The following is a 25,613-nucleotide window of genomic DNA, read 5'->3' as shown; positions in this document are numbered from 1 at the left end:
AGACCGTGAGCTTGCTGTGGGCAGGGAGCGTGTCTGTTACGGTGTTGTGTTGTACTCTCCCGAGAGCACTCAACAGAGCGTTCAGTAAATGTGATCGAATTGAACCGGATAAATAGGATTAACTGATTGATGGGTACGAGACGCCATCCCTTGTACCTTACCGAAACCTTTGGCCCCCCCTACCCCTTCTTCCTTCCCCGACCGCCATCTTCATTCGATCTCTTTCCGAGGGCTTCTTCCCCAGCGCATTCGTACGTCCCCTGTCCCGTCTCCCGCCTACCGTTCCTCTCCAGACTCTTGAGCCAGCTGCCTCTCCTCCCTCTCCTCCCATTCTCTCCTTGACCCCCCCCCCCCCCGATCTGGCTCCCGCCCCCTTCGCTCCACCGAAACCCCTCTCACAGGTCACCAGCGATCTCTTTCTTGCCAAACCCGACGGCCTCTACCCCATCCTGAGTCTCCTCGACCTCTCGGTTGCCTTCGGGCCCTGCGGCCCGGCCCCTTCTCCCGGAAACGTTATCCAACGCCGGCTTCGCTGACGCCGTCCTCTCCTGGTTCTCCTCCTCTCTCTCTGGCCGCTCCCTCTCCGTCTCTTTCTTGACCTCCTCCGCTGTCTCCCACCTCCTAGATGTGGGGGTCCCTCAAGGCTCGGGTCTGCGTTCCCTTCTGTTCCTCGTCCACACCCGGCCCCTCGGATAAGCGCGTCGTTCCCGGGGCTTCAGCTACCGTCTCCACACGGACGATGACCAGATCTACCTCTCCCGTCCTGAGCCCTCTTCTGTGCGGTCTTGCGTTTCCTCCTGCCTTCAGGACATCTCCTATTTGGATGAGATAGGGAAGCGGCCCGGGGCTCACTGGAAAGAGCACAGGCTTGGGAGTCGGCCGTCATGGGTTCGAATCCCGGCTCTGCCACTCGTCAGCTGTGTGACTGTGGGCAAGTCGCTTAACTTCTCTGTGCCTGTTACCTCATCTGTAGAAGGAGGATGAAGACTGTGAGCCCCACGTGGGACAACCCGATGCCCTGTATCTACCCCAGCGCTTAGAACAGTGTTCTGCACGTAGTAAGCGTTCAACAGAAGCCATAATTATCAGTCCAGTGCTCTGCACACAGTAAGCGCTCAATGAATAGGATGGGACGAATTGAATGAATTATTATCATCACGCCTCGTCTACTGCGTCGACAGTCAATCGGTTGTATTTTTCGACTGCTGACCGTGTGCGGAGCACCGGACTAAGCATTTGGGGGAGTACAATATATCAGAGTTGGTAGACACCTTCTCTGCTTACCGTCTGGAGGGGGAGGCGGGCATTAAATACAAATAAATAAATTACGGATAGGCACCAGCCTCCTCCCTGACCTCCTCGTCTCCTGTCCTCCCCGACTCCGGTCCACACGTCACTCTGGTGCCAGAATCGCTTAGAAAACAAACAGATCAAAAAACGTTCGGTCTACACCCCACCACACCTGCTCACTCTTGGTTAACCTCCAGAACCCCTCTCCGCATCGAACGGAAACTCCCCATCGGCCGCTTTACCCCTTCCTACCTTACGTCCTGATTTCCTAGCGCAATCCAGGCCGAGCGCTTCCACGGCGTTGAAGGAAGCCGAGAGGTCGAGGAGGAGTAGGACGGTATTTGAGGTCTACGGAGTAGTGTCCTCTCCATCTTCGAAGGCCTCCTGCAATGCCCTCGCCGAGGCCTCTTCTGATTAATCTCTCCTCTCCCTATTTTATGCCCTGTGCGCAGGATATATCACCGGTATTACTGTGCACAGAGCAGCGTGTAGAGTATGCGGCTGAGTGCTCTTTATTTTTTTATGGTGTCCGTTAGGCGTTTGCTCTGTGCCAGACGCTGCAACTAGGCCCTCGGAGAGACAGAAGATAATCCCGTTGGAGGCGGTCCAGGTTCTACGTGGGGCTCCCAGTCTCTAATCCCGATTTTACGGTTGAGGGAACTGAGACAAGTGAAGCCACCTGCCCGAGCTTACAAAGCAGACCGGTGGTGGAACCAGGATTAGAACCCAAGACTCCTGATGCCCAGCCCCGTGCTCTTTTCTAGACTTCCCAACCGGGTCTCTGTCAGGCAGTCTTTCAGTCGATCGGATAGAAGAATATATGTCATATAAGAAGAATATATCTAAATAGATATTTAGTTAACGCCTGTCTCTCCCTCCAGACTGTAAGCTCATCGTGGGCGGGGAATGTGTCCGTTATACTGTCATACTGTATTCTCCCAAGCGCTTAGTACAGTGCTCTTCGAGCAGCAAGACCTCAATAAATACTAAACCCCCGCTTTCCTCATCTCCCACTCCCTTTTGGGTGGCCCTGACTGGCTCCCTCCGCTCTCCCCAGCCCCAGCCCCACAGCACTTTCCTCCATATCTGTCATTTTACTTATCTGTCTTCGTGTCGGTCTCCCCGCCACCCCCCAGACTGTAAAAGCCCTCTGTGGTCAGGGAATGTGACTATTTATTGCCATACTGTACTCTCCCAAGCACTTGGTACGACGCTCTGCATACAGGAAGCGCTCCTTTCATTCAATAGTATTCACTGAGCGCTCACCGTGGGCATAGCACCGTACTAAGCCCTTGGGAAAGTACAATACAGCAAGAAAGAGTGACGTTCCCTGCCCACAGTGAGCTCACAGTCTAGGGTGGGAGAGACAGACATCAGTACAAATGAGCAGACAGCAGTACAAATAAATAAAACGACGGATAGGGACGTAAGCGCCGAGGGGCGGGGAGAGGGGAGAAGAGCAAAGGGAGCAAGTCAGGGTGGCACAGAGGGGATGGGGAGAGGAGGAAAAGCGGGGCTTAGTCAGGGAAGGCCTCTTGGAGGAGATGGGACTTCATTAAGACTCCGAAGGGGGGGAGGGTCGTTGTCTGGCTGATCTGAGGAGGGAGGGCGTTCCGGGCCGGAGGCGGGACCTGGGCCAGGGGTCGGAGGAGAGACGGGCGAGATGGAGGCCCGGTGAGGAGGTTGGCGGCACCAGAGGAGCGGAGGCTGCGGGCCGGGGCGGTAGAAGGAGAGAAGGGAGGGGAGGTAGGAGGGGGCGAGGGGATGGACCGCTTTAAAGCCAAGGGTGAGGAGTTTTTCTTAGGCGCGGAGGTCGGTGGGCAACCGCTGGAGATTTTTGAGGAGAGGGGTGACGTGTCCCGAACGTTTCTGTAGAAAGATGATCCGGGCAGCGGAGTGAACTGTGGACCGGAGCGGGGAGAGGCAGGAGGTTGGGAGGTCGGAAAGGAGGCTGATGCAGCCGCCCGGGCTCAATAAATAAGATTGAATGAGCGCACGAATGAATGAATGAGTCCCCTCACCCCAACGAGCTGTTTTTTTCCGGCAGGGACCACTGATCTTGATCCAGCTCGACCTGTGCCCTACAACTATCCCGCCCCTTCTGATCTCCCCCACCAACCCTCCCCTCTCCTCTCCGGAGGCAATAATTCTTTAAAAGAGCCAAGGGCTAGAAGGCGGAAGTGGATCTCTCGGAATAGCGACGTGTGACCGACCAGCGGTCTCCCCGCCATCAAAGCCTCATTCGAGTCACGCCTCCACCGGGAGGCCTTCCCTGACTAGGGGGAAGGGCGGCCTTTTCATATGATTAAAAGAAGCCCAGGAGAAAGGCAGAGAGGATGGGAGGAAGTTGCGAGAGAAACGGGCCCTATCGAAATTCCGGGTCTCCTGGGCAGGTTTAAAGATCTTGAGAAAGGTCAGGAGCGGGAAGATAAAGGGCGCACGAAGACACACGAAGACGCACACCCACACAGCCGCACACAGTCGCCTTCAGAGGAAGTCACCCCCTCGCAGCTCTGAGGGGGAATTTAATAAAAAACACTCCGACCCACAGTTTCGCTAATTCAAACTAGATGCTCCATTTTAGGCGGAATCAGTGAGGTTTTACTGAACAGAGCTGAATTTTGTTTGCCGTTTCCCGCCGTTCGCCGTTGTCATTCTGAGCCACCGAAAGAACTCCAACTCTTCGCTTTCTTATTTAGTGAGTATTGATTTTCCTCTGACTTATTCTGATAAACCGTTGTTACCCTGAAGGGGAAGCGTTGCGGTTTAGTGGAAAGAGCCCGGGCCCGGGAGTCAGAGGAGCTGGGTTCTAAACGCGGCTCTGCCACTTGCCTGCTGTGTGACCTCGGACAAGTCACTTGGCTTCTCCGGGCCTTAGTGTCCTCATCTGAAAAATAAGATCTCAGTGCCTTTCCTCCCTTCTACTTATGGCTGAATTATACTTTCCAAGCGCTCTGCACACAGTAGGCACTCAATAAATATGATTGAATGAATGAATGAATATTTAGACCGTGAGCCCCATTTGGAACAGAGACTGTGTCCCATCGATCTTGTGTCTACCCCGGTGCTTAGTACGGTGTTTGGCATTCAGTAAGTGCTCAAACATTATTATCGTTATTAGAGGTAATTATAATAATAATGATTTTTCAATGCAAATGGCCCAGCATTTGTGTGAGGCCCAAAGGAAGAAAAGCACCAGGAGGCAGGAGAGTTGCAGCTGAAAATGGCATCTTGAATAGCAGCTGCAAGAAGATGATGATAATAACTGTTATATTCTGGGTTTTTTTTTAACGGTCTTTCATTCACCCAGTCGTATTTATTGAGGGCTTACTGTGAGCGGAGCGCTGTACTAAGCGCTTGGAAAGGACAACTCGGCAACAACCGGACGACGCCCACCCACAACAGGCTCACAGCGTTAGGCACTTACCGTATTCCGGTCGCTGAACTGAGATGGGGTAGATACAACCTAATCAAGTAGGACACGGTCCCTGTCCCACGTGGGGCTCGCAGTCTAAATCCCCGTTTTACAGACGAGGGAACTGAGGCCCGGAGAAGCGAAGCCACTTGCCCTAGGTCGCACAGCAGATAAGCGTCGGAGCCGGGAGTACAACGCGGGTCTCTGACTCCGAGGCCTGGCCTCTTTCCGCTGGGCCTCCCTTCTTCCCTATCCTCTTCCCGCCCCTTTAGACCAGTCTTAACCTCGCAGGCTCCATCGCTGCTCTGCGTAGCTCGGTGGGTCAGTCGTATTTCTTGAGCGCTTCCTGTGTGCGGAGCACTGTACGAAGCGCTTGGGAGAGGACAGTGTGACAATAAACAGGCACCCTCCCTGCCCACAGCGAGCTTAGGGCCTAGAAGGGGTGACGGGCATTGAAAGAAAGAAAGAAATGACAGAGAGGGACGTAAGCGGTGTGGGGCTGGGAGGCGGGGATGAAGAAAGGGAGCGAGTCAGGGTGACGCAGAAGGGAGTGGGAGTGGGGGGGGGGGTCAGTCGGGGAAGGCCTCTCGGAGGAGACGGGCCTTCGGGAAGGCGCATTAGGATGCCGCGTACGTGGGAGTCGGTGTCCGTAGTCAAGCGTTTGAGCTTTCAGCGTCACTCAACGGGCTCTTCTCCACGCCAGACGGCAGCAGAGGATGAGAGACGGCCAGGTCCCGGGACGGAGACTTACATCGCGGACCCCGGGCACCTCGTGGACAGGGATCGCGTCTACCGACTCTGGTCATTCGATCGTATTCACTGAGCACTTACCGTGTTGCAGAGCGCTGTACTAAGCACCTGGGAGAGTACAATAGAATAATAAACAGACAGATGCCCTATCCACAAAAGGAGCTCTCAGTCTAGAGGACTGTATCAGCGGGGCTCAGTGGAAAGAGCCCGGGCTTGGGAGTCAGAGGTCATGGGCTCGAATTCCGCCTCTGCCATCTGTCAGCTGTGTGACCGCGGGCGAGTCGCCGAACTCCTCTGTGCCTCAGTTCCTTCATCTGTAAAACGGGGATCAACTGTGAGCCTCACGTGGGACAACCCGATTCCCCTGTATCTCCCCCGGCGCTTAGAACAGTGCTCTGCACATAGTGAGCGCTTAACAAATACCAACGTTACTATTATTATTATCCTTTCCCCGGTGCTCGCTACAGTGCTCCGCACCCAGTAAGCTCTCAGTCTGTCACCTGTGTGTGTCAGTCAGTCGCACTTCTGGAGCGCTTACGGTGTGATGATGATGGTATTGTGTGCAGAACATTGTACTAGGTGCTCGGGAGAGTACACGAATAATAATAATAATGATGGCATTTGTGAAGCGCTTACTATGTGCCAAGCACTGTTGTAAGCGCTGGGGAGGATACAAGGCGATCAGGTTGTCCCACGTGGGGTTCGCAGTCTTAATGCTCGTTTTCCAGATGAGGTAACTGAGGCCCAGAGAAGTTAAATGACTCACCCGAAGCCACACAACTGACAAGCGGCGGAGCCGGGATTAGAACCCATGACCTCTGACTCCCACTATTCCCGGGCCACAGCGAGCTTACAATCTAGAGGATGAGTTTAGATTCCACTGATTGATGGGAGTCAGGCTAGCGTGGAAGCTAGAATAACAATAGCTGTGGTGTTGGTTAAGCGCTTACCCTGCGCCAGGCACTGTACTCAGCACTGGGGTGCATACAGACAAATCGGGTTGGACGCGGTCCCCGTCCCACGGGGGAGCTCACCGTCTTAAGCCCCATTTTACAGATGAGGAGACTGAGGCCCAGAGAAGCGAACTGACTTGTCCGAGGTCACACGGCAGGCACGTGACGGGGCTGAGATTAGAACCCAGGTCCTTCTGACTCCCAGGCCCGGGCTCTAGCCACTAGCCCACGCCGCTTCCCCCCGAAGGCGGCTGCCCCGGAGGGTCCAGTGAGGGGATTGGATCCCACCGGGAGGCCCCCGAACGGGCATCGGGCCTGCCCCCACCCCGTCCCGCGCGGAATTGGGGCACCGAGAGAAAGGAGGCCAAAGGGGATTGATCTATGGACCCCGTAAAATAAAGCCACCCGGGAGCGGCAACCGGTTCAAACCGGTTCCCACCGCACCGATCGGGTCATTCCGACAACGGGGCTTAGTCTCGGTGCCGGAATAGATCCCTCCGGTTGGCCCACTCTGTTTGTCGACTCGATCTTTTCCCTTCTCTTCCGCTTCCCACCCTCCCCTGAACAAAAGTACGCCATTTGTTCCGGCTGCCGCCGCCTCCACCATTAGGTCGTGAAGGCCTGGAGGGCGGGGACCGTGTCGACGCCGAATGGCGACTCGTGCCCTCCTACTAAACAACTAACAAATGCCATTTAAAGAAAAACGAAGATGATCGGCGGTGCCTGTCAAAGATTGGAGTCGGGAGGTCCCGGGGGGTGGGAGACGAACGAGGAGCCTACTGAAATAGCTGTGGCAAGATAATAATGATAACCAGGCTAATGATAAATACGGTATTCTTTAAGTGCTTGCTATGTGCCGGTCGCCGTACTAAGCGCTGGGGCGGATACAAGCAAATCGGGTTGGACGCAGTCCCCGTCCCGGGGGGTTCGCAGTCTCACACCCCATTTTACAGATGAGGGAACTGAGGCACAGAGAAGCGAACTGCCCAAGGTCACACAGCAGAGAAGCGGCGGAGCCGGGATTAGAACCCACCTCCTCTGACTCCCAAGCCCGTGCTCTTGCCACTAGGTCACGGTACAGAGTGGTTAGGAGAGGGATTGATCGATGGATTGATCGATCGGCGGGAGATGAGCGGAAGACGGGCAGGGCGTGGAAGGATCGTGATTCTGGGTCACGTTTTCTGCCGCGGGCAGGGGGGGGTCTCTAGCTTTGGTTCGGAGCAAGTGCCTGCTCAGACCCAAAGGCAGAGGTGGGCGACACAGAAGAGAGAGGGAACAAGGAGATGAGGGCTTAGTCGGGGAAGGCCTCTTGGAGGAGGCGGGCCCTCAATAAGGCCCCGAAGCGGGGGAGGGCCGTCGTCCGTCGGGTACGAAGCGGGAGGGCGTTCCAGGCCAGAGGCAGGACGTGGGCCGGGGGGGTCGACAAGAGAGGCGAGATTGAAGTAGAGGGAGGAGGTCCTTAGCGTGGACTAGGTTGCGGTAGGAAATCGGAGAGGGGAGGTGGGAAGGGGCAAGGCGATCGAGTGCTTTAAAACTAACGGGGAGGAGTTTCTGTCTGATGGGTGGATGGGCAACCCCTGGGGGTTCTTGAGGAGCGGGGACCCCTGGACTGAACAGCTTTTTTAGAAAAATGATCCGGGCAGCAGAGTGAAGTACGGACTGGAGTGGGGAGAGACAGGAGGCGGGGAGGTCAGCGGGGAGGCTGACGCAGTGATGGAGGCGGGAGAGGATAAACGTTCCCCTCCCGGGGTCGCACCTGGGTTTCCAGGACTCTTCCGCTGTCGACTGCGGGAGGGGGAGTCGAGCGGAGGCCCGTCCGTTCCATCCCTAGCTTGGCCGGCGGCTAGCGGGTGGCGGGCCATCGGCTACAGGTCAAAACTCCCCCGAGCCGAGCCGGGGGAGAGAGTCGAGGGCGGAGACTCAGGTGTACTGCGCAGAAGGTGACAGGGGTCAACCACTGCCGGACTTTTTCCAAGAGACTCCGTGGATCCGCTACCAGAACGATTGCAGACGGAGGCCAGGAGAGACGCGTCCACGGCTTCGCTGTGGGTCGGAGACGACTCGACGGCGTAAGGCAAGACAAGGATGAAGTGATAGAAGAGAAGCGGCCTCATCTGCTCTCTTACCTGCCCCTCCCTTGTCTGTTTTCTCCTGCTCAGCTCACTGCCAGATGCAATTCCCCAGTTCGGGGCCCCGCCCTCGTTTTTCGGTGGCAAAAACGATGCAGAAGAGCAGGCAGTTATGCGAGGAAATACCGTATTTCGCGCAGCCTTCCGGAGCTCGGAAACGAAGGCCGGGCCGTGTGACGGTTTGTTGGGTTGATCCTAACTGTTTTTCGGAGTATCCAGTGACCAGAGTCCTTCCGGACCCTCCGGCTAGAGACGAGGGAAACCTGTGGGGATTGAACGTATTCCCGAGGGGGACGGGATGGGGAAGAGGCTGCTTGGGGGGGGCGGGGGGGGGTGTCGGTCGGACGGCCCCCTCGGATAATCCCCCCCTCAGCTAGGCCGGGGAGGGGACTCGGCTGCAGCCCACGAGGGGGCTAAGACAACGAGCAGCACGGTGTCGTGGATAGAGCACGGGCCTGGGTCTCAGAAGGTCATGGCTTCTAATTCCGGTTCCCCCATTTGTCTGCTGGGCCACCTTGGGCAAGGCACTTCGGTTCTCTATGCCTCATTTACCTCATGTGTAAAATGAGGATCGAGACTGTGAGCCCCGCGTGTGTGTCCGACCCCATTAGCTTGGCTCCGCCTAAGCGCTTCATACAGTGCTTGGCACACTGGAAGCGCTTGACAAATGCCATTATTATTATCACTGTGATTATTATTCTCTATGCCTCGGTCCCCTCATCTGTAAAATGGAGATTAAGACCGTGAACCCTATGTGGGACAGGGACTGTGTCCAACCCGATTATCTCGTATCTACCCCGGTTCTTAGAACAGTGCTCGGCACGTAGTAAGCGCTTAAGATATACTGTCATCGTTCTCTGGGTCTCAGTTACCTTATCTGTAAAATGAGGATGGAGACCGGGAGCCCAAATGGCAGAGGGCCTTTGCCCAGTTCGATCCGCTTTATATCCACCGCAGCGCTTAGCACGGTGCCTGGCACGTAGTAAATCTCGTCTCGTTTTGACTTACGCCGTCGAGTCGTTTCCGACCCGCAGCGACACCACGGACGCACCTGTCTCTCAAGAAAATGATAATAACAATGCTGGTATTTGTGAAGCGCGTACCATGTGCCGAGCACTGTACTAAGCGCTGGGGTAGGCACAGGGTAATCGGGTTGTCCCACGTGAAGCTCACAGTCTTAATCTCCATTTTACAGACGAGGTAACCGAGGCCCAGAGAAGTGAAGTGACTCGCCCACGGTCACACAGCTGACAAGTGGCAGAGCAGGGATTCGGACCCGTGACCTCCGACTCCCAAGCCCGGGCTCTTTCCACTGAGCCGCGCTGCTTCTCTATGGCTAGATAGTAAGCGCTTAACGGATATCACGATTAATATCAATATCCCAAGCGGGCACCTCACCGCCCTTCTCCCCGGTCTCACGGGACTTGGGCCACGGTCGATCCATTCCCAGCGGTTCCCGAGAGGACCCTTTATTATCGCTCATTCCACTCGCGCTTCATCCCTCACCCCGTTTCCCGTCAGCCCGGGACGACCCCGGCTTCCCGGCGTCATCTGTGTCCGGCCCAGCCTCGACTTCATCCGGGGTGAAGTCGGTCAGAGAGGGGCTCCCGCCTCGAGTCCCCTCACGTCTTCCATCCTCCGGAGCCTTAAAACAGGAGGACACAGCGGACGCTGAAATACAAAAGGCCGACGGTGAGTGACCGGATTTCCCGGGCGACGCCAGAATAGCCGCTCGCTAGGGGCTTGGCACTGTGATAAGCACCGGGGCAGAGTAGATAGCGACGGCTAAAACGCCTAGTCTCCGTCTCGGCGTTTCGGGCCGGGAGGGGTGGCTCGGTTTCTAGCTTCAGCGGCAGCCACGACGATCGATCGATCCGTCAATCGATCGATGGTATCGATCGAGCCTTTACTGAGCGGGTGCTGCGCGCTTGGGAAGGTTCAACAAAATAGAGTCGTAGACACAAAGCCCCGTCCACGAGGAGCCTACGGTCTGTAGCGGGAGACGGACGTCCAGGCAAATAACGGAGGGGAAATAGTACGTAATCGGGATATTTACATGAGCTCGGTGGGGCCGGGGTGAGCATCAGAGGGTTTATTAAGTGGTCATAATAATCGCGGTGTTTGTAAGTGCTACCTATGCTAGGTGCTGGGGTAGATGCAAGATAATCGGGCTCCGCGTGGGGCTCACAGTCTAAGCAGGAGGGAGAACGGGTATTGAATCCCCATTTCCTAAAGGAGGGAACTGAGGCACCGAGAAGTGAAGTGACTTGCCCAAGGACTCACGGCGGGCAGGTGGCGGAGCCGGAATTAGAAGAGAGGGCCTCTGAGTCCTTGGCCCGCGCTCTCTCCACCAGGCCGCAGTTGCTCCCCAAGGTGGTGGGGTCTCGCCCCGTCAATGTCACTTGCTCGCTGGGTGACCTTGGACCAATCAATTAATGGCCCCGTGCCTCAGTTTCCTCATCTGCGAAGTGGGGATTCTATACCAGTTCTCCCCCCCGAGGGAGCCCCACGTGGGCCAGGGACTGCGTCCGACCTCTAGACCGTAAGCTCGTTGTGGGCAGGAAATGCGTCCGCTTTTGTACTCTCCCGAGCGCCTAGCACAGCGCTCCGCACACGTTCGGAAGAAACGCTCGATGAATACCAGCCACTCGATGGACGGGAAAAGGCCTCTTAGTTATGGGACAAGGCACAGGACGGGACGTTCACCGGGCACGTCCCGCCGGGCTGACGTTCCCGGGACGAGCGATTCCTCCCTCATCTCTTCCCGGCTCTTCCATTTTCCGCTCCGGGCACCGCCTCTAGACTCATCCTAATGGACCGATGGGCCAAATAACGACTTCACCCGCGGAGACGTGAGGAGCAAGATCAGAAGTTCCTTTGGGAAATTTCTCCAGGACGTCCGGGCTCCATTCCGGAGGGGGGAAGCGGAAGGCCACGGGGCTCGTTTCTCCGTCTTTTTCAGGAGCCGGAGGAAGGGGACGCTCACCTCTTTCCTCCTCGAAGCAGTCCCATCGCTTTGTTGATTTTGTCGAAGGGCAGGATGTGAGTGATCAACGGGTCCGTGTTAATCTTTCCGTGCAGATAGTCGTTCACCAGTTTCGGTAAGCAGTCCTGGGTCTTCCACTCTGCGAGACACGGAGGAGACGGCACCTTGTGGCGGGCGGCCGTCGGGCGGACCCAGGTTCGGACCGTCGGCGTGCAAAATCTGCCCCTTCGGCCCCCTCTCACCCATTAAACTGCTAATCCGAAGCGGACGAGGGCAGTAGTCCCATCTCCCGACTCCGGAGTGTGGTATTTTCCCAATCCCTCAGCCCGGTGCTCCGCACGTGCCGGGTTGCTCGGTCGAGACCACCGATTATCGAATGATAATAATAACTGTGGTATCCGTCAAGCACTTAGTACGCGGCTGGCGCCGTACTAAGCTCCGGGGTGGATGCCGGCCGATCGGGTCCCCTCATGGGCTCAGGGTCCTAATCCCCATTTTACGGATGAGGTAACCGAGGCCCAGAGAAGCGAAGCGACTCGTCCGAGGCCACGCAGCAGACAGATCGGCGGAGGGGGGATTAGAACCCACGACCTTCCGACTCCTAGGCCCGCGCTCTACCCGCTACTTCCCGGGCATCCCTTTTCTTCTCCCTCTGACTGCCACTGTAGAGAAGCGGCGTGGTCTAGCGGAAAGAGCGCGGGCCCGGAAGTCAGTGACCCTGGATTCTAATCTGAGTTCTAATAATAATAACGCTGGTATCTGTAAGGCGCTTACTATGTGCCAAGCACTGTCCTGAGCGCTGGGGTAGAACAGGGTAGTAATAATAATGATAATGATAACGCTGGCATTTGTTAAGCGCTTACTCTGTGCGGAGCACTGTTCTAAGCGCTGGGGTAGATACGGGGCAATCGGGTCGTCCCACGTGGGGCTCAGAGTCTTCATCCCCATTTTACAGATGAGGGAGCTGACGCACAGAGAAGTCAAGCGATTTCTCGCCCCACGCTACAGGATTTCAAAGACACCACCGCAAGCACCATTTTCAAGAAGGAGGGTGGAATCTGTCTGCGGAAGCTACCACGGCGCCTAGGAAATCATTTCGTCCGTGTGGTTTTGAGAGAGAAACTTCATCGTGGCGTTTATTAAGGACTGCCAAAATGGGGTAGAGTCAAGATAATCGGGTCGGACACGGTCCCCATCCTACAGTCAGTCAGTTGCATTTATTGAGCGCTTACCGTGTGCGGTGCACTGGACTAAGCGCTTGAGAGAGAACAATATGACCATAAACGGTCACATTCCCGGCCCACGACAAGCTGGACTCACAGTCTAAAAGGAGGAAGCAGAGGTATTTAATCCCCGTTTCAGAGTTAAGTGACTTACCCAAGGTCATACAGCAGGCAAGTGGCAGAGCCAGGATTAATAATAATAATAATAATAATGTTGGTATTTGTTAAGCGCTCACTATGTGCAGAACACTGTTCTCAGCGCTGGGGTAGATACAGGGTATTCAGGTCGTCCCACGTGAGGCTCACAGTTAATCCCCATTTTACAGATGAGGTAACTGAAGCACGGAGAAGGTAAGTGACTCGCCCACAGTCACACAGCTGACAAGGGGCAGAGCCGGGAGTCGAACTCATGACCTCTGACTCCGAAGCCCAGGCTCTTTCCGCTGAGCCACGCTGCTTCCCGCCCTGCTTAGAATCCAGGTCCCCTGACTCCCAAGCCTGGGCTGTTTCCACTAGGCCACCCTACTTCTCACTAGGAACTGGTCGAAACCGGGCGCCATCTAACAATGATGGTATTTGTCAAGCGCTTACCATGCGTCAGGCACCGTACTAAGCGCTGGGGTGGATAGCAGCCAATGGGGTTGGACACAGTCCCCGTCCCCCGTGGGGCTCCCACTTTTAATCCCCATTTGACAGACGAGGTAACCGAGGCCCAGAGAAGTGAAGCGACCGGCCCGAGGTCACACAGCAGACGTGTGGCGGGGCCGGGATTAGAACCCGTGACCTTCTGACCCCCCGGGCCCGGGCTCCCTCGTCCCAGATGCCCCCGGACGCGCCGGTCTCCGCTTCTTCTCGCCCTTACCTCCCAGACTGCCCCCTTTCAGGGTCCGTCCAGACAAGAACAGCATGGGGTTAAAGGCGAGCCGGGCTTTGAACGGGGCCACGCCCACGATCACACACACGCCGTAACTCAGGTGGCAGGACTCCAGCGCGGCGATCTACACGCAGACACAAATCGGGCCGTTAACCGGCACGGTGATGGCGGCGTCTGTTCAGCGCCGGCCACGGAATGGACACGGTCCCGGTCTTGCACGGGGCTGACGCTCTCAATCCCCATTTTGCAGATGAGGGAAGCGAGGCCCGGAGGAGCCAAGTGATTTGCCCGAGGTCACGCAGCGGACAAGTGGCGGAGTCGGCATTCGAACCCAGGACCTCCTGACCCCCGAGCCCGTGCTCTAACCGCTCGGCCGCGCTGCTTCTCTGTACCCCTTTAGAGACCCCAGACCCCCAGGGACGCCCCTCCCCACCTCGAGCCCGACCCCGGGATGACCGAGAGGAAAAGGCCACGTCGGAGCCCGGGAATTTTCAGGACTTTTCAGGGTAGGGGATGGGATGACGCTAGAGGATGGACTGTCTTTTAAGGTATTTGTTAAGCCCTTACTCTGTGCCGGGCACCGTACCGGGCGCCGGGGTAGAGACAAGCGGATGGGGTTGGACGCGGTCCACGTCCCACGTGGGGCTCACGGTCTTAATCCCCATTTTCAGATGAGGTAACTGAGGCCCAGAGCAATCGAGTGGCTCGCACACGGTCACACAGCAGACGTGTGGCGGAGCCGGGATGAGAAACCACGTCCCCTGACTCCCGGGCCCGGGCCCTTTCCGCCGAGCCCCGCCGCTTCCCTAAGCGCGGTACTGAGTGCTCGGGAGGGTAGAGTATAATGATAAATAGACGCCGTGAGCGGTCGGTGAATACGATGGATCGGTGACCGGTCGACCGTAAGATCCGGGCGTGGGCCTACCATGGTGTCGGTAGTCCCGATGGCCTCGAAGGAGAAGTCGGCCCCGGCGCCGGTCATTTCCACCACCACCTGCTGGATGGGTTTCTTGAAGTGGCGGGGGTTGAGGCAATCCGTGACGCCGACGGCTTTGGCCCGGGCGAACTTGCCTTCGTTGATGTCCACTCCGATGATCCGGGCGGCTCCGGACGCCTTGCAGCCCATCGCGACGGACAGGCCGACCCCTCCCAGCCCGAACACCACGCACGTGGAGCCCGGAGTGACCTGCGCTCGGGGGAGACGCCCAGAGACCGGCGACCCCGGAAATCCGGTCACTCCCCCTCTCCCGCCCGGATTACCGCCGCGGTCTCCTTTGCTGACCTCCCCGCCTCCCGTCCCTCCCCGTTCCGGTCTATACTACGCTCTGCTGCCGGATCATTCTCCCTCAGAAACGTTCGGGACGCGTCGCCCCGCTCCTCAGAAAAGTCCAGGTGCCCGTCCACCTCGGTATCCGACAAAAACTCCTCGCCATCGGCTTTAAAGCAGTCCGCCGTCTCGCCCCCTCCTACCTCACCTCGCTTCTCACCTCCCACAACCCAGCCCCACGCTTCGCTCCTTCGGTGCTAACCTTCTCACCGGGCCTCCGTCTCGCCCGTCTCGCCGCCGACCCCCGGCCCCCGTCCCGCCTCTGACCCGGAACGCCCTCCCTCCTCACATCCGACAGACAGCGACTCTCTCCCGTTTCAAAGCCTGACTGAAGGCCCGTCTCCTCCACGAGGCCGTCCCCGACGAGGCCCCGCTTTTCCTCATCTCCCACTCCCTTCTGCGTCAGCCCGATCCGCTCCTTTTGTTCTTCCCCCCCTCCCAGCCCCGCAGAACCTCTGCCCATATCTGTCATTTATTTATTTGTATTGATGTCTGTCTCCCCCTTCTAGACTGTAGGCTCTTTGTGGGTGGGAAATGTGTCTATTTAATGTCGTTTTGTACTTGCTACACGCAGTAAGGGAACGATTGAATGGATGGATGAATGAACGAACGAATGACCAGCTCAGCACGCTCTCCCGCTCGACGCCGAGGGAGTCTGGAAAGCGCTTTCTCGGAGCCAAGACCCGCGTTAAGCCCCTGGGTGGGTGTAGGATAATCAGGTCGGATAATAATGATAACCATGTTGGTATGTGTTAAGCGCTTACTATGTGCAGAGCACCGTTCTAAGCGCTGGGGGAGATACAGGGTAATCAGGTCGTCCCACGTGAGGCTCACAGTTAATCCCCATTTGACAGATGAGGTCGCCGGGGCACCGGGAAGCGAAGCGACTTGCCCGCAGTCACCCAGCGGACGAGTGGCGGAGGCGGGATTCGGACCCATGACCCCCGCCTCCAAAGCCGGGGCTCTTTCCACTGAGCCACGCTGCTTCTCTACAGTCCCTGTCCTGCGTGGGGCTCACGGTCTAGCGGGGAGGGAGAACAGGTTTCAAATGCCCAATTTCACACGAGGAAATTGAGGGAACGGAGCCGTCGAGCGACTTGTCTAAGGCCCCCCAGTGAGCGAGGGGCTGAGTTGGAATTAGAACCCAGGTCCTCTGATAATAATAATAACGACTGTAATAATGATTTTGGCATTCGTTAGCACTTACTGCGCGCCAGGCACACTGAGCGCTGGGGTGGGTACAAGCAAATCAGGTTGGACAAAGTCTCTGACCCACGTGGGGCTCACAGTCGCGATCCCCACTTGGCGGATGAGGCAACCGAGGCCCAGAAAAGCGGAGCGGCTTCCCCAAGGTCACACAGCAGACAAGCGGCAGAGCCGGGATCAGAACCCACGACCTTCCGACTCCCAGGCCCGTGCACTAGCCTCCACTCCACCCCGCTTCCCTCTGTTTCTAGACTTTAAGCTCGTTGCGGACGGGGAACGTGTCCGTCTACTGTCGCGTCGGGAGCGTCCCAAGCGCTCAGTCCGGTGTTCTGCACCCAGGAAGCGCTCAATAAATACGACTCAATGATTGAGGGGCCGATTCCCGCGGCCGAGGTGCTCTCCCCCCGCCTCGAACCCCGCTCCCGCGGCCGGGGCTCACCCGGGCCGTGTTGATGGCAGCCCCGTAGCCGGTGGAGAAGCCACAGCTGAAGACGCAGACTTTATCCAGGGGAGCGGCCGAGTCGATCTTGGCCACCGAGATCTCGGACAGGACGGAGTACTCGGCGAAGGTGCTCGTGCCGGCGAAGTGGTAGATCTTCCGGCCCCGGCAAGTGAATCGGCTCGTGCCGTCCAACATCAGGCCGGTGGGCTGGAGAAAGCTGCTCCCCGTCCGCGTGCACGCACGCGCACAGGTACACAAAGACAGGGATAAGAGAGATGCGTGAGAAACTCCGCACTGGGAGTCGCACGGGGCGGAACGCGAGCGAACGCGTGTCTCGTCTCACGCCGCCCGACCCACGGCGACGCCCCGGTCGCATCTCTGCCGGAAGGCCCCGCTCTCCACCCGCCATCGTTCCGGGGGTGGATCCACAGATTTTTCTGGGGGACAATCCGGCGGTGGTGGACCATCGCCGCCTTCCACGCAGGCTCTCTCCCGGGCCGCTGCTGCCCAGCCTGGGGTAGTTTTGATTTAAAAGCCCCTCTCCTCCAGGAGGCCTCCCCTGACTAAGCCCCCCGTCGCCTCTTCTCCCTCTCCCTTCTGTGTCACCCTTGCTCCTCAGCCCCCAGGTGATCTTGAAATTTATATTAATGTCTTCCTCCCCTTCGGGGCCGTAAGCTCCTCCCCGCGGGCCGGGAGCATCTCTACCGGCTCTCTTATGCCGTACCATCCCAAGTGTCCTACGCCCAGTTAGCGCTCAATAATAAATGCGGCTGACTGACTGATCGGGTCGTGAGGAGAGAGAAAAATGGTGACTGACTCTTCCTTGAAGCAGAAGTTCCCCTTTGGACTCAAGCAGGAGCTGCATTCTCTGCACTGTGGGATAGGGAGCGTGAGCACTTTATCGCCTAGGAAAGGGAGAGGAGAAAAAGACGTCAGTCAACCTGGGCCCTGATGGGTCAGGTCTCTGGGATAATGACGATAATAACAACGGTACGTGCTGAGCTCTTACTAAGCGCCGTACTGAGCGCGGGGGTGGATACGAGCAAATCGGGTTGACACCGGCCCCGTCCTTCGTTCGTTCACTCATTCGATCGTGTTTATCGAGCGCTCGCTTTGGGCGGGGGGGATGAGCGCGTGAAAGCCGAGGAACCTCGCCTGGGTCCGTAAATTAATGATCTCTATTAATGTCCGTCTCCTCCTCGAGGCTGTAAGCTTGTTCGTTCATTCGATAGCGTTTATTGAGCGCTTACCAGGTGCAGAGCACCGTGCTAAGCGCTCGGAACGTACAAATGGGCGACAGATAGAGACGGTCCCTGCCCTTCGACGGGCTCACGGTCTAATCGGGGGAGACGGACGGACGAGAACGACGGCGGTGAATAGAATCGAGGGGATGGACGTCTCATTAAAACAGTAGCAGATGAATAGCATCAGGGTGACGTCCATCTCATTAACAGAATAAATAGGGTGATGAAGATAGATACGTCCGCTCGAGCGGACGGGTACGGCGCCGAGGGGGTGGGACGGGGGAGGGGGAGGAGCGGAGGGAGAGGGGAGAAAAGAGGGCTCAGCTGAGGAGAGGTTGTGGACGGGGATCCGGTCTATCCGTTCCATTGCATCGAACTCTCCAAGGCGCTTAATACGGTGCTCTGTACACAGGAAGCGCTCGGTAAGTAGCACAGATTGACCGATGGATCGATCGATCGACTGACTGGATCGTGTCTTACCCACCCTGTTGTACCGTACTCTCCCAAGAGCTCAGACTACTGCTCTTCACGCGGCAGGCCCTCGACTATCAACACCGCTTCTGTTCACACCGCGGAGGGGAAATGACCCAGAAGCCGTTTTATCATTCATTCAATCGTATTTATCGAGCGCTCGCTGGGTGCAGGGCGCTGTACTGAGCGGTTGGAGAGTACGATCCAGCAGGAAAGGGAGACGGTCCCTGCCTACCGCGGGCTCACTGATTTAGGACTGAAATTGGATTTATTTGCAACGTTCTGCCATAATGTAACTCGGCCTGGAAACAGGCAGGGGCATCGTATTGAACTCTTCCAAGCACTCAGTCCAGGGCTCTGCCCCCAGGAGGTGTTCAACAAATACCACAGATATTGATTATTCACCTCTTTTCGCGGCAGAGGTCGTTATATTTCCGATTTAGGCCCGAAATAGATTTATTTGCGATGTGCCTGGGAATGGGTAGGGACATAGTACTGCGCTCTCCCGAGCGCTCAGTACCGTGGTCTGCACGCAGTAGATGTCCAATAAATAGCGCCGACCGATCGATCTCCTCTTTTTTTCGCAAAAGCTGTGCCATCGCCGATTCAGGAGTGAAACAGATGAACATTCAAGATGCTACGGTAACGTAGCTCACCCTGGGAAAGGGCAGGGGCGGGAGAGATTTTGTGAGGGAGCCATCCTCCGCCTCCTAGACGAAACTGAGCTGTGGTACCTTCACAGTTCGTGCATTCATTCAGTCGTATCTACGGAGCGCTCACGGTGTGCGGAGCACTGTGCTAAGCGCTTGGAAAGTGCAATTCAGCAGTAAAGAGCGACAATCCCTGCCCGCAGCGGGCTCACAGGCTGGACCTCAGTGCTTGGCTCCCAGTAGGGACTTAAGACAAAGACCCTGTATCTCCCCCAGCGCTTAGAACGGTGCTCTGCACATAGTAAGCGTTTAACAAACACCGACATTATCGAATACCATTTTTTTATTATTATTATTATTATTAATACTGAAGTAAAGAATAATGCTTCTCTGTAAATAGTCCTAAGCCGAGAAGAAAGTAAGCACCGTAACGGCGACGAGACATGCAGACGATCATATTTATTGCCATCGCTCTTGTCCGTCTCCCCCCGCTTAGACCGTGAGCCCGTCACGGGGCAGGGCCCGTCTCTATCTGTTGCCGATTTGTCCATTCCAAGCGCTTAGTACGGTGCTCTGCACGTAGTAAGTGCTTCAGTAAATACTACTGAATGAATGAATATCTACTGAGCACGCACTGTGTGCAAAGCACCGCACTGAGCGCGTGGGAGAGTACAATACCGCACAAACAGCCACATCCCTGTCCACAGTGAGTTCACAGTCTAGAGGAGGACACAGACAGACGTTAATATAAATAGATAGATAAATAAATAAGCACGAGCGTCCGCACCCCCCTTTCTACGGGGGCCACGGCGGTCCCCCGGGGAGCGGTCGTTCAACGTCGCCCCGATGACGGCGAGCGCTCAATAGATGCCCTCGACTGAGCGAGCGCCTTTTCTGTGCAGAGCACTGTCCTGAGCACTGGGGTGGGCTTAGGCGGAGCATCGAGATCGGTCCCAGTTCCCTGGATAATTTTCCCGAATTGGGTTCTGTCTCCACAGTCCTGGCCCAACGAGTCCTATCGCAGCGTGTCTGTACACTTCCGTCGTCTGTTTATTTACACGACGGCCCGTGTCCCCCCCGGCCGGGCTTTATTTTCCTTGGAGGCAGGGATTTTATTGGTCACCTCCGCTGCACCGAACGCTCCCAAGCGCTCAGTACAGTGGTCCGCACACAGTAGGCACTTAATAAATCCTACGGATCGATTGATTCTAGCGGAACGGGGCTACCGTTTGACCCCTGGACGCCGTGTTCTGCGATCGGCAATCCGGTGTGCCGTCGCGCTCGTTCATCCTTCCGATCGGATTTATCGAGCGCTTACGGCGCGCAAAGCACCGACCTCGGTCGGGTCGCTTCACTTCCCTGGGCCTCAGTCATCTCATCTGTCAAATGGGGATGGAGAGCGGGAGCCCCACGTGGGCCGGGGACCGTGTCCGACCCGATTCGCTCGTATCGACCCTAACGTTTAGGGCGGTCCCTGGCGCGTAGTAAGCGCTTAACCGGCGGCGTAACCGTGACCGTTATTATTATTTCGGTTTCCTCCTCGCGGCTCCACCCTGGGACATCGCAGCCACACGCCACCGGCTCCTACCTGGCTTCACCGTGGTCACGCCTTCTCCGACGCTCTCCACGATCCCCGCGCCTTCGTGCCCCACAATAATGGGGAAAGGGAAAGAGAACTGTCCCTCTAATACGTGATTGTCTGTCCCGCAGATCCCGGTGGAGATCACCTGTGGGACGAGCCAAGACCAAATAGCTTCACATTTCCGATCCGGGCCGACTGGCCGGTGCCCCGGCCTGCGAGTCGGAGGACCCGGGTTCTGATCCCGGCTCCGTCGCTCGTCGGCCGCGTGACCTCGGGACGGTCACCCCGGCTCGGCTTAGTGGAAAGCGCACGGGCCTGGCTGTCCGAGGTCGTGGGTCCTAATCCCGGCTCCGCCACTGATCGGCCGTGCGACTTAGGGCGAGTCACTTGATTTCTCTGTGCCTCAGTGACCTCATCTGGGAAATGGGGATTAAGGCTGTGAGCCCCACGTGGGACAACCGCCTGATTATCTTGAATCTACCCCAGCGCTCAGAGCGGTGCTCGACGTGTAGTGAGCGTTAACAAATGCCATATTAGACTGTAAGCCCGTCGGAGGGCGGGGACCGTCTCTATCTGTTGCCGATTTGTACATTCCAAGCGCTTAATACGGCGCTCTGCACTTAGTAAGCGCTCAATAAATGCTATTGACTGACTGACTGAATTATTATTATTATTATTATCTCCGTGCCTCAGTTACCTCATCTGGAAAATGGGGATTAAGACTGTGAGCCGCACGTGGGACAACCTGATTTCCTTGTACCTACCCCAGCGCTCAGAACAGTGCTCGGCACATAGTGAGCGCTTAACAAATGCCATCGCTATTATTACTGTTGTTATTCTCTGGGCCTCAGTGCCCTCATCTGAAAAATGGGGACGAAGACCGTGAGCCCCACGCGGGCCGCGTCCAACCTGCCTGGTTTGGCTCCACCCCACAACTTAGTACAGTCACCTTTTAGACCGTCAGCTCGTTGTGGGCAGGGAATTTATTCATTCGTTCCATCCTATTTATTGAAGGCTTACTTTGTGCAAAGCACTGTACTTGGGTGAGTATAATAGAATAATAAACGGACACATTCCCCGCCCACAGCGAGCTGACAGTCTAGAGGATGTGTCATATGTGTCCTCTCCCAAGCGCTTAGCACAGAGCTCTGCACACAGTAAGTTCTCAATCAATACGATTTAATGAACTGAATGATAGTGTTGGTATCTGTTAAGTGCTTACTACGTGCCAAGCCCTGTTCTAGGCGCTGAGGGAGCTACTAGGTCATCGGGTTGTCCCACGTAGGGCTCACAGTCTTCATTCCCATTTTACAGATGAGGGAACCGAGGCACAGAGAAGTGAAGTGGCTCGCCAGAGTCCCACGGCTGGCAAGTGGAGAAGCCGGGATTAGAACCCATGACCCCGGACTCCCAAGCCCGGCCTCTTTCCACTGAGCCACGCGGCTTCTCCAGTGAATACGGTGCTCTGCACACAGTAAGTGCTCAGTAAATACGACGGATTGATTGCCTGACTGGTACGCCCCGATTAGACCGTCTCCCCCGATTAGACCGTGAGCCCGTCAAAGGGCAGGGACCGTCTCTATCTGTTACCCGTCTGTCCGTTCCGAGCGCTCGGTACAGTGCTCTGCACATAGTAAGCGCTCAATAAATAAATACTATTATGATTATTGAATTACACCTAACAACTATCATTTAAAAAAAATTAGAAATGCCTCCGTGGGAGAGGAGAACAAGAGGAATAATGTCAGAAGTGCAGCCCTGGGGCCGATGCCGGGTTACCAGATGGGACACGTTCATTCATTCAATAGTATCTATTGAGCGCTTACTATGTGCAGAGCACTGTACTAAGCGCTTGGAATGGACAAATCGGTAACAGATAGAGACGGCCCCCGCCCTTTGACGGGCTTACGGTCTCACCAGAGTTCGTGACCTAGCTTCTCCCCGCTTTACAGATGAGGTAAATGAGGCACAGAGAGGTGAAGTGCCTTGCCCAGAGTCACACGGCTAAGTGGCGGAGCCGGATTAGAACTCACGACCTCTGACCCCCAAGCCCGGGCTCTTTCCCCTAAGCCACGCCGCCTCAGATCTCCGTCCTGCTTAATTCCCATGAGGGAGAGGGACCGCGTCTGGCCTGATTATCTTGTACCTACCCCGGCCCTAAGTACAGGGTCTGGCTCGTAGTAAGGATTTAACGAATACCGCAAGTAGTTATTATCGCCTCGTTACCCATCCACTCTCTTCTCCTGCCGAAGCCGGCTCCCGTTCTTTATTATTTCCAAGCTAACCTAACTGAACTCCCCCTCGGCCCTCTCTTCTTGGATCTATCGCTCACTTCCTTCCCCTCTCGTAAAAGTCCCTTTCACCTCCAATCCACTGCGCCATTTCTAGAATTGCGTACTTCTCCAATTGGCAGCTCAACTCCGCAGACCTCTAGGATGCGTAGCATTAACAGTTCGAGGCTCTGACGCCTCTGGTATCGACCGTTCAAAGCCCTGGCACTTCGGTACTTCCCTTTCAGTTACGAAAGTAAAATCAGAATCTGTGTTTTATATTCGTAACCGTCCGACTTCTAAATTTTCAGGATCATCTTTATCGATGGCTGTTTCAGATGAACAGACTCCGACCGTCTGGACGGAGACGTTATTGTCACGTGTCAAATGGCGCCAGTACCCAAGTTTTTCTTTTTTAAATGGTATCTGTTAAGTGCCTTCTGTGTGCCGGGCACCGTTCTAAGCGCTGTGCGGTAATAATAATGATAATAACGTCGGTATTTGTTAAGCGCTTACTATGTGCAGAGCACTGTTCTAAGCGCTGGGGGAGATACGGGGTCATCAGGTGGTCCCACATAAGGCGCACATGAGGCTCACATGAGCCGGGTAGATACAAGGTAGTCAGGTTGGACGCAGTCCCTGTCCCACATGGAGCTCGCAGTCTTAATCTCCATTTTACAGATGAGAGAACTAAGGCTCAGAGAAGTGAAGCGACCTGCCCGAGGTTACACAGCGGATGACTGGCAGATTCGGGATTCGAACCCGGGTCCTTCTAACTCCCGGGCCTGTGCTTTATCCCCTAGGCCATCCTGCTTCTCTAAAAGAGAAGCAGCGTGGCTCAGTGGAAAGAGCCCGGGCTTGGGAGTCAGAGGTCATGTGTTCGAATCCTGACTCTGCCACTTGTCAGCTGTGTGACTGTGGGCAAGTCATTTAACTCTCTGTGCCTCAGTTACCTCATCTGGAAAACGGCGACTGACACTGTGAGCCTCACGTGGGACGACCTGATTACCCTGTAGCTCCTCCAGCGCTTAGAACAGTGCTCGGCACATAGTAAGTGCTTAACGAATACCGACGTTATTATTATTATTATTATTATTAAAACCTCAATTACATAATGGCTAGAGCCCTGCCAGAACTATTCTGCAGAAAACTGCTTCTTCTTAATGAACCATTACAGTGCTCCTCAATTCCCGACAGTCATTAGTCTTAGGCCCCGTGGAAAGGACACAGGCCAGGGAATCAGAGGACCTGGATTCCAACCCCGGTTCCGCCACTTGCCCGTCGTGTGACCTCGGGCAAGTCATTCAGCTTCTCTGTGCCTTAGTTTTCTCCTCTGTAAAATGGGGATTTAACAGCTTTTCTCTCTCCATCTTAGACTATGAATCCCAGGTGGAGCGGGGATTGTGTCCGACCTGATGAACTTGGACCGACGCCAGCGCTTAGTAATAATAATGTTGGTATTTGTTACTATGTGCAGAGCACTGTTCTAAGCGCTGGGGTAGACACGGGGGAATCAGGTTGTCCCACGTGGGGCTAACAGTCTTAATCCCCATTTTGCAGATGAGGTAACTGAGGCACAGAGAAGTTAAATGACTCGGCCACAGTCACACGGCTGCCAAGTGGCAGACCCGGGATTCGAACCCATGACCTCTGACTCCAAAGCCCGTGCTCTTTCCACTGAGCCACGCTGCTTCTCTAGGCAGTGAGAGGTTAACCGATACCGGAGTTATTCTTATTAATACTAATGACAGTACTAATAACGACAAATGTCACATTTTCTGGCAGGAACCCAAATCACCGGCACACCCGCTCTCCCTCCCCGACAGGGATTCCCACTTCTCCTCCCAGGAAAACCCTCTGGCTTTACCTTAATGCGAACCTCACAGGCCTTTGGGGGGTCGACCTCCACCTCCTCTACGCTCAGGGGCGTATTGGGGGTCCACGAGATGGCCGCCCGGCAGATGATAACCTACGGACACAAAAGGAGACCCCGCGGGGTGACGCAAGCCGGCTCGGATAGGGGCAACCCGGAAAAAGAGCCGACCGGAAGGGAACCCCGGATTGGACCCGGCTTTCGGTCCGTACCTGGAAGATGGGGGAAATCTGGGTTTAGGCGCGATTTGAACACCCACGCCCTCACACCCACGAAAAGAAATAACACAAAATGTCAAATTTCAACGCAAACATTGCAAACTGGAGGGTGCTGTGTTAAGGGGATCATCCCCTTCCCTTCTCCTGCCGCCCCCACCCTCCACCTGCCCATCCTTAGAATCAACTTCAATCGACTTCAGGAGGTTACTTTTGCTTTTTGAAAGAAATTCATCTTCGGGGTTCAGTTTGGCACTTCTTTTCCCCCACCATCTCTAGAACCATTACAACAGTTGGGCACTTCTGTTCAAGCGATGTTGAAAAGAGGAACCGACAAACTTCTCATTTCCGGAAACAGACCCCATTCCTAGAGAAGCGGTGTTGGCCCGATTAAACCCGGGCTCCTTCGCCGACTTGCCCGCCGCTGAAAGATACAGCCTTAGATGCCCAAAGAGAAAATCTACGCTTACCCTGCCGGCTGTTTCCACGGAGAATTTAGCTTGCTCCATCTCCCTGCCTATCAGGTTCGGCAGAAGCGATCGCCCTCCTCTCGGTGCTTAAATATCCCGTGTGAAACGCACCCTGTATTTATAGTTCCTCCTCAGCATCAGGAAACTTTTTAATCATTGTACAGTGACACCACTCTGCAGGAATGGGGGGCGGGACAAAGTGGAGGTGACATGAGGTGAAGGGACTAAGGAGTGAGGAGTGAG

The 25,613-nt window shown here is 55.9% G+C and overlaps 1 protein-coding gene across 1 annotated transcript; it reads right to left on the bottom strand.

The window, feature by feature from the left end:
• Positions 1-9,990: 9,990 nt before the first annotated feature.
• LOC100089636 (alcohol dehydrogenase 1-like) lies at positions 9,991-25,409 on the bottom strand. The gene is given in 9 exon segments (XM_039913686.1): positions 9,991-10,208; positions 11,524-11,662; positions 13,609-13,744; positions 14,546-14,806; positions 16,593-16,812; positions 17,413-17,500; positions 20,549-20,687; positions 24,680-24,823; positions 25,371-25,409. Coding segments are annotated over 9 exon segments (1,191 nt in total). The 3' UTR covers positions 9,991-10,183.
• Positions 25,410-25,613: the final 204 nt, after the last annotated feature.

The sequence above is a fragment of the Ornithorhynchus anatinus genome, chromosome 12, assembly GCF_004115215.2.
Source record: "Ornithorhynchus anatinus isolate Pmale09 chromosome 12, mOrnAna1.pri.v4, whole genome shotgun sequence".
NCBI lineage: Eukaryota > Metazoa > Chordata > Mammalia > Monotremata > Ornithorhynchidae > Ornithorhynchus > Ornithorhynchus anatinus.
The sequence above is the reverse complement of the archived record's forward strand: the minus strand, read 5'-3'. Positions and strand labels throughout refer to the sequence as shown.